At 42.7% G+C, this 9108-nt stretch overlaps 1 protein-coding gene across 1 annotated transcript; it reads right to left on the reverse strand.

Annotated features, from left to right (window-relative positions):
- Window positions 1–4912: 4912 nt before the first annotated feature.
- Window positions 4913–8487, reverse strand: LOC147880064 (cysteine-rich receptor-like protein kinase 15). The gene is made up of 7 exons (XM_087371455.1): window positions 7532–8487; window positions 7206–7346; window positions 6889–7004; window positions 6322–6532; window positions 5864–6107; window positions 5607–5757; window positions 4913–5460 (listed from the first exon to the last, which is right to left on the reverse strand). Exons 1-7 carry the CDS (start codon window positions 8412–8414, stop codon window positions 5179–5181), a joined length of 2028 nt encoding a protein of 675 aa, XP_087227581.1. The 5' UTR covers window positions 8415–8487; the 3' UTR covers window positions 4913–5178.
- Between the last annotated feature and the right edge of the window lie 621 nt (window positions 8488–9108).

Raw genomic sequence — 9108 nt, forward strand, 5'->3', positions numbered from 1 at the left:
AGATGACACAATTTGCAGAGGGGTTAGTACAAAGAAACAACCTCCTAATAAACCACATAAACACAATATAATTTGAGATCGATACTTACAAATTGAGCGTCCCATGATGCAATACATCCTGCTCCAAAATGCATGTTTCTATACTACTCCATTTGGATCCTTCGTGCCTCCACATGCTGTAGACAGGGGTCCCGCCTTCGCCGCCTTCATCGCTTTCTTCCACTCATGCTTATGATCGGTGTGGGGTTGGCCCCTTGGTGGTTGACCTCCCTCTCTCTTGGCAATCTTGGCTAGTGCCTGCCTCTTAAGCAAATTTCTTTTATTGGCAAGTATAATGGTAATCTTTGAATTTGCCCATTTCTTTGTGAACTCAACATTGGGGGGATTGGGATACCTAGAGCGTATTGCATTGATGGTATCATTACACAAATTTTTTTTCTGTTCTTTGAATGGAATAAAGCCTATAGTTGTTAGCAACTACAGAGCACATGAAGGCCATGATGTCCTTCCCTTGTGCACCCATCAAGATGCCTCCTGCCACAATGATGTCATAGAAGATTGTACCATCACCCTTTGGCTCATCTGCATCATCTAAATCCTCCCCACCCCCACCATTACCCCCAAAGCATTGTGCCATACATCCCCCAGAGCTCTCCCTACTACTACACTTGTTGCCTTATCATGACGAGCTAGTACGGTGGGCACTCACCTCTAGAGAAGAAACTCCCAACTGCACGGGAGTACACTAATGACTCTAGGAGGCAGAATGGCCTCTTGATGGTAGGGAAGAAGGGACTCTAGATTGCCGCAGGGGAGAAGGGACTCCAAAACGCAAGGGAGAAGGGAATCTTGATGATCAGGGAGAAGGCTGGTAGCTATGCTGCCTACTGGGATGTCTCGACTCCACAGGAGTAATCTCAGCTGGTGTGGGTATGGGGTGGTTTGGAGTTTGTACTGCCAACTCCTGGTGGGTGTTTTGAGTACTTGTCATGTATGTGTATGACTCTTGAGGAGTGGGAGGGTGCCCCAAAATGTTATATAACTGTTGTAATATGGCATCCCAAAGATCAGGCGAGGCTCCTCAAGAGCTTCTTGGCCACATGATGAACTACAGAAAAGAAGAAAATAATAATACCATCATGCATGCCCTCTTTCCATATGTATATATTAAAAGAGTTATGCGATCCCGTGATTTCCATCATGCATGCCCTCTTTCTTTATCTCGCCCTCATGCAATCACTTATTTACCTCATTCATGCAATCCCTTATTTCCTCATGAATGCTTAAGGCATTGAAAATTTGACTTAAACATGCATGCAAGGGAAAGGAGAAAGGAAAGAGAAGGGAGGATGGCAGAATTAAAAGAGGATGGAGAACAGAAGGAGAAGGCGGAATGGATTAAGGAGAAGGGAGATGGGAAGGGGAAGGGGAAGGGAAAGGGGAAGGAGAAGGAGAAGGAGAAGGAGAAGGAGAAGAAAAGGTCAGGATGTGTTTGTTAGAGCACGTCTATAGACGTGGCTAACAGTGTGTCTATAGACACAGCTACACTATTTTGCCAAACAGTTGACACATTGTTAGACATGCTGTTAGACGTGCTCCGATAGATAGATTTTGACAAAAAGATAACAATGACAGGCGCCTGACACCAAAAAGAACAAAAGTACCAAAAACATCCTTTCTTGCATGCGACAAAGGACGAATTTGAAGAGAACAACTTCCAGAGTGTACCAAAAGCATCATGGATTGAGAGAGTAGACCAACTAACAAGAGACTTACCTTGGATAGAGGTATGAAAGCTTCTTGTCCTTGTTCAAAGCTTCCTCTCCTTCTTCTCTTGTGGCTTCCTTCTTGACCCTCTTCTCTTGTATGCTTGTGGATGAGTGTGTGCTTGGAGATGAAAGTGGGTGCCTGGAGCTGTGTGTGTATGCCTAGAGACTTGTGTATTGAAAGGTTTGCAAGCGCAGTGGAGTTTGACAATGAGCGAAATGTAGGTTTAAAAACCAGTCCACACGTCTCAAAGCACATCTAATAGCATGTCTACACTATGCTTTAGATGTGCCTATAGATGTGTTCCATAGTACAGATGCGCCTATAGATGTGCTACAGAGTTTTCTCATTAAATCCTCAAGGGAAAACACATTTTTTGGGTTGTTTATCTATAAGATGTCTTCATCCTCAACAAGTACCTCTAGTGAGGATGAATCCCTTCATATCCACCATCAAGAAATGTGGTTGGAGAAAAAAATCAAATGTATGTGTGATTGATGTCGAGGAAATATGTATAGTGCATGTAGAATTACACTCAATCACATCTCAAAGTATGGAGAATGGGATGCGACCATCTCCTTGGCGAGTGTTAAAGTGTTGAGGTTGATTGAGATACCTATGGGTGTTCATGTGTTTGATATATGATCATTTTTTAATTTGATACAGGATGCAGTGCCACACCCTCATATGTTGCCCTATACTCGTCGTGAGGAGGCAAAGCATCGGCGATATGAGGTGGGATCTTCAAGAGGGACCGTTATGGATGCATGGAGTGATGGTGATAGTAGCCTGCCATCATTACCTCATGAGCCCGTGGAGGAGGAGGTGTTCGATGATATGGTGCAAGATTTAATTGTCCACATTAGTCCTCAAGTAGGGATGACAGCATGGAGTAGGATTAACTTTTTATTGGAGCATCGACACCACTGTTTGAGGGGTGCACATTATCTATTCTACGTGCCTCCCTTGAGTTACTAAACTTGCAAACCATCTATGGATGTAGCAATGCAAGTTTGAATGAATTACTCAAGTAAGCGTTAAAGTCTACTTTACAAACTCCACGACTCCTCCTCCACTTGGCATGAGCCGGTAAGGGTTTGTAAGTATTGTGTGCTATATGGTGAAGCAAGCTATCACTACAATTCATACTCCCATTGGATGCATGAGGTTTTTGAAGGGGGCCTTCACAAAGAGCAGAAAAAGAGGTGTAGAGCAATTATACAGCTTGAGATCTCATGATTGGCACAAGATGCTCCAAGTATGACTTGGCATAATCTCTTTTTCCTTCCAAATTTGTGAGTGTAGAAGCAACTAATCAACCATCGCTCATGTGTTAAATTCATACTACCTACTAGCATTTCTCGTAGTGCATCGAAGGATGTGAATGATTATATTTACAAGATGGGTGAGCTTGTGAGGTACTTTACAATATACAAAATATGAAGTGTATCAATGCTCCAAGCAAGGCTTTAGCAAAAAATCACTTAGTCCATAAGTAAAGAGGGGTGGTTTTAATGGGGGGGAAATTCTAGCTGAGGGGTTTTTTAAATACCCCTTGAATGCACGAGATACATAGGGTTTCTAAGTAGTGTACCCTTCGAGGTGTAGTGTACTACGTTCAATGCTATATGGTGTGAGGGCAAGCATTTTTGACACAACGGATTGATGATAAGAGAAACACACAAGATTGCAATGTCATTGCTAGCTTTGAGGGAGCCAATGGAGCCATGGATGATTATTGTGGCATAATCCAAGATATAATTAAGCTTGACTTTCGACGCTTCTTTGTATATGTTTTGGATATCAAGTGGTTTAAGGACATGGTGGAAAGATGCCCTAATGCAACAATCAAATGCCATGCAAGTGGCTTTGTAACTATTGACTCCACAAAGTTTTGGCAAAGCAAGGACACACTAGTACTACCACAACAATGTGAACAAGTACTGTATGCATATATAAAAATACTTACTTTTGAATATTTGATACCTTTGATGTAAGGAAAATAACAAGTTTGTATTTGTGTTTGAATTAGGTTGTCTATCAACCAATGGTGGAAAATAATAGGTGGTGGCACATCATACCTATTACACCACGTTCCAAAGTGATGTATAATACATTCATATTATGCCACGTTCCAAAGCATATGGAAGATGATCATGGCCATGGAGGTGATGATGATCGTGATACGAGAGAGGAGGATGATCATGAGATAGGATGAGCCTGCCATTAGTGATGCTGATTTTGATGAGCACAGTAGCACAAGTAGTAGTGGGCTGAATGTATTTGTAGATCTCAACATTGGTTTGGGTATTGAAGTAGATAGTGTGGCAAGGGTTGATCTCATTGAGGATGAGATTGAACCATAGCCCATCATTAATATTGGCAAAACTATTTTATATATTGTCTCATTCTCCTCACCTCACTTAATTTTTGTATATGTGGGTTTGTCAAAAAGCATATTATCATGTGTGACACATGCATAGCATTGATATTTTTTAAAAAGTATGTGCTTTGGTAATTATAGGCAATGTTTGGAAAGTAGTGATGCACATTTATCAGCCTGTATAAAAATTTTACTCTCTAATGCGCGTTTATAAACGCGTCTAAAACACAATGTAGATGCGCTATTAGATGCATGAATAACTGCGCTATTAGATGTGTTGATAGACAGGCTAATAGACATGCCCATATTTTCTCTAATTCTATCTGCACCTATAGACACGCCTGATATTTTGCGCATCTATCAGGCGCATCTATAGTTGCTTTGTCTTGTTGTATCGAAGGTGATCTTGAGTGGAAGAACAATGATTTGAAGGTTGACTTGAGATTATGTGCACACAATAGATAAATGAATAGCTCACACGGCATTCGCAAAATCATCTAACCTAAGACAATTAGTTGCATGTAGCAAGGACACCAACAGCTTGCAAGGCATGCAAACAACTAGTTAACTAAATGTAAAGTTAACTAAAGATAAACCAATAAGTTGAAGGGCATGCAAATAACTAGTTAACTAAAGGTAACTGCATATATAAATTACTATCTGTATTTTTAAAAATCACACAGAAGTTTACAGAAAGAGTCAAGAATACTTCACTATAGCACTATCTCTAACGAGGTAGTGCTAAAAGGTTTGACAAAGTGTATGCACACATATACTTCTTTCCTTGGTTGATCTACTTCCTGCATATCTACGTGCACATCCATGAATCTTCTTATATTGCATAATTATAGGTCAACATTAATAGAGAGCAGCTCACTTTCCCTCTCAAATGATGGAGATTGAAATTTAGAAATATCATCTTCTAAAGCATCCAAACACATCTACTAATAAGTCTCTTTAATGAAGGCAAGCGAGCTATAAGTCTAATTGGCTAATAAGATCACATTCAACAATGTTTCTCATTGAGACTAGTTGGAATTAGGCAAAGACACATATGGCAATCTATGCGGATGTTGATCAAGATCCATGCTAATAATGGTTGGTTTTAAGGGTAGTGCTAAGCTCTCAGACTGGCCACATAGCATTCCAAACACTTGTGACATGGTTGGCCTGGCTTGTGGTATTGTTTGGGTGCAGAGGAGAGCTACATGTACAACTCGGATTACCTCGTCTACATTCAATTCTGTGTTGCATTGTAGCTTAGGATCTAGAATCTGTAGTTGTTGTTGTCTTTCATATAAACTCCATGTCTGCATGCATACATAAAGAATTCAATTTGTTAGTTTTTAACATTTCCCTCATCCGTGTTTTATTTAGCACACAATGAAACAAGCTTGAAATATTGTGAGATAAGAGACCTTAGCTCTACGTATTTGCACATCACTATGAGCCTTACCCATTCAAGTAAATGTTGCCTTTCTGGTGCAAGTCGTTCATCCATGATTGTTCTACCACTCACAATCTCAAGAGCAACTAAACCAAAACTATAAACGTCGACTTTCTCCGTCAGATGGTGATTGATGACATACTCTGGTGCAAGATAGCCCCTTTTGAAAAAGATAAATCATAAGTTAACAAAGCATCGACAAGTGTCCACTAGTTCTAGATCTCGTATCGTAAATCAAACCCAACTAACACTGAAAATCAACTTACAAAGTTCCAGCTACTCTTGTAGTGAGGTGGGTGACATCGTCTGCAAAGAACCTTGCTAAACCGAAGTCTGCAATCTTTGGCTGTAGATTATTGTCTAAAAGGATGTTGCTTGCCTTTATGTCCCTATGGATAATTTTGACATGCGAATCTTCATGAAGATACCATAACCCCCTAGCAATCCCTGCAATAATCTCAATTCGGTTTGTCCAGTTCAAAGCAACTCGCTCTCCAGGACCATCATTTTCTGCTTGCACAACTATGAGCATTAGCATACTAGAAAAGAAGATACAAAATCCCATGGACTCTAATATAAGCCTTAAAAAGATACGAATCCCCATGAACTTTAATATAAGCCTTAGAAACCCTCATGTTAAAATTCATAAAAACCATCCCAATGCGCATATGAGAAGGCCATCTATGTTCCTACGTGAGAGGTATGCTCGTATGGTAGGAGTTACCAAATAAGTGTAAGTCTAGGCTCCGCTTTGGAAGGTACTCGTACACTAGAAGCCTGTTCGAGTCGTCCACACAGCATCCAAGCAGTTCGATAAGATTTCGATGTTGTACGTTGGTAATTACGTTCACCTCATTCAAGAATTCCGTCTTTCCTTGACGGCTTCCGGAAGAGAGCATTTTGATTGCCACATCTTTTCCATTATTTAGCCTCCCCTGGAGAGCAAGGACATTCCACCATAAACGTCGATGAAGCGAATTGCTAACGTCTTTTGAATTTTAACTAAGATCAAATGAACTCGATTTGCATTCAGCTTGCCAATGACGTCTTTAGACTCTTTACGCAAACGTTGTGTGGATGCTTCATTGCTTATTCTCCTGATCTTCTACAGCATCCGATGCGTGGTCGTACTCTATTTGATTCCTTTCCGTTACTTCTTAAGTCATCTCGAAAAGTTTTCCCACTAATTACAACCAGAAGTGGAGGAGTAATTCGAAAAGCGCTAGCACAGAAAGAGATTCAAGTCAAGCGGTCCTTGCAAAACTGCTGAATGCTGATCATGAAACTATACCTTGAACACAGGACCAAATCCACCTTCTCCTAACTTGTTTCTGGGATGGAAGTCTTCTGTTGCATTTCTGAGCTCTTCCATTGAAAAATTTTCTCCCCCATGCTGGAAGTTGTGCTCTACATGCACCTATCGCTGTTATGCCATAATCACTTACGGAACCGAGTTTCATAGGCAACCAAAAAGAAGAAGGCGCTTTGGTACTTAAGCCATCGTTTAGACTTAGGACAGAAATTGCACTGGTTAGATATCCCTGAAGATACTTTACTTCACATTAGTCCTAAGAAAAAGTAGCTGAAGACTCTAAGCAGCTGAGATACCTTTTTTCTCTGATGGCTTTGGTTTTGTCGTGCGCTTCCGTCTACAAAACACAAACAGTATTAAAGCGCCTGAGACCGCGAGCAAACCACCCACCAGAATTCCCACGATAACTGGAATTCTCCACCGTGATTTACTGTGCCCTGAAAGGAGATTGAAAACAGAGCCATATAAGCATCCGCGAATCACAATGGTGGGTTGAGATGGTCACGGTGAGAGGTAGAATCTGCTGCTTTAAACTTGTTCAAGAGTTATACACATCGATCCTTCTCGGAGGACACGATTCAACCTTACGCGTACAACATCCTTAATTAGCTTGAGGAATTACCGGGGGTGGTTCTCATCCCGAATCCAGCAGGGCCACCAGCACGGGGGCTGGTCAGCAAAGCCGGCGGAGAGGCGATGGGCGGCTCGTTCGGTGGAGATGCGGGTGCTAAGTTTTGAACTATGTTGCTGAATAAGGGGATGGGGACGTCATCGAAGCGGTAATAGCAAGTGACATAGTCGAGTCTGCCAAAGACAGCGTTCCCGCAGATGGTTTTGTAGTGTGAAGATTGAGAAAGGCAGGCAGTGCATTGGGCTGGAGATAGATATCCTAGGCATTGTGCAAGTGCATATGCAGAGTTGGAACCACGGGTACCTTGAGAGGAAGCGTTGAAGCCCCCATGTAAAGGGGCCGATTTTGTGGTGATATTGAGAACGGAGGCCAGATTCGATTGGAAGACTGCTTGGTTATTGCTGGAGTTGGAGCAGTTGGGGTTAATGATTTGCGTATAGTCAGGTATGTCGAGGAAAGTGTAATTCTCATAGCGGAGATAGCAGCCCTGGAGCTGGATGCGCATGCCGATGGCGTTACTGCATGCACTACCTGCGGAAGATAAAATGGCAGCCACGCAAGAGGAGCAAGAGGAGAAGGAGAGGTCGCCACGGCATTGATACATACCATAGAAATTGTTGGAGGCGTTATAGCTATAATACAAGGAGGAGGAGGAGTGTCGGGAGAGGACGCCGAGGACGGTGTTGACGGTAAGGGCGAAGGAGCTATTGACGTCGTATTTGGCTGTGTTACAAAGGCCAAAGATGAAGTGGGTAATGTCCTGGGTGGTTTGGGCGGAGGAGGAGGTGGCAAGGTTGAGTTGAAGGGTGGAGAGGAGGAGGAAGATGGAAGAGACGGCGAGCAGCAGGCGGAAGAAGGAGGTGCCATCCGCCATAGCCAAGATGATAGAACCAGTACGTTACAGAATCGAAATTACAGAGCTGCTTTCCATTGTAGAGCTGGTGTTGGAGGTAGACTACACTTTTCCCAACAAAAAACCATACGTTGAAAACTTTGGACGAGTACGGAATCCGTTCCGGATCGGCCACCCTCCAGCTGGCCCAAGGCCCCACGCTTGATTGCCCCGGTTTTCGATCGGGATCGACGACCAAGCCGGATTGCCGGTTGTCAACCATGGGGAAAAGCGATGCCATGGAAAAATGTGCACCGTTGGATCGAGTGGCAATCGTGTGGAAATGCATGTGTACCGTTGATGCACGTTGATCCGACAATGGAGGATAGCCGTCGCGCCATGATATCACGACGTTGCACCTCATGCCACATTTAACCTGCTCCTACGGACTGTTAGATCAGAGATTTGATCTAAGGGTTGTGATGCGGCGCTGGTCGTGAGCTAGCGATATCTCATGGTTGTTATTCGCACTAATCCCTAACGTACCGCCAAACATGACTGGTTCGAGAATTTTTGGGACATCTCCCAATAAGCCTCTTTACCGTTACACAAGGTGGGTGCGGCCTCCCTCTCAAGAAGTGCTCTCGAAGCGCTTTTTCGGCTTTCCAGGGCTAGGGAGAGGAGGTTTACTAGCGGCTGCAAACTTTTATTGTGTTTTTTATTGCAATACTGATGA

This window comes from Dipteris shenzhenensis, chromosome 33 (assembly GCF_047967505.1).
Source record: "Dipteris shenzhenensis isolate YYH24624 ecotype China chromosome 33, Dip_SZ_1.0, whole genome shotgun sequence".
Lineage (NCBI taxonomy): Eukaryota > Viridiplantae > Streptophyta > Polypodiopsida > Gleicheniales > Dipteridaceae > Dipteris > Dipteris shenzhenensis.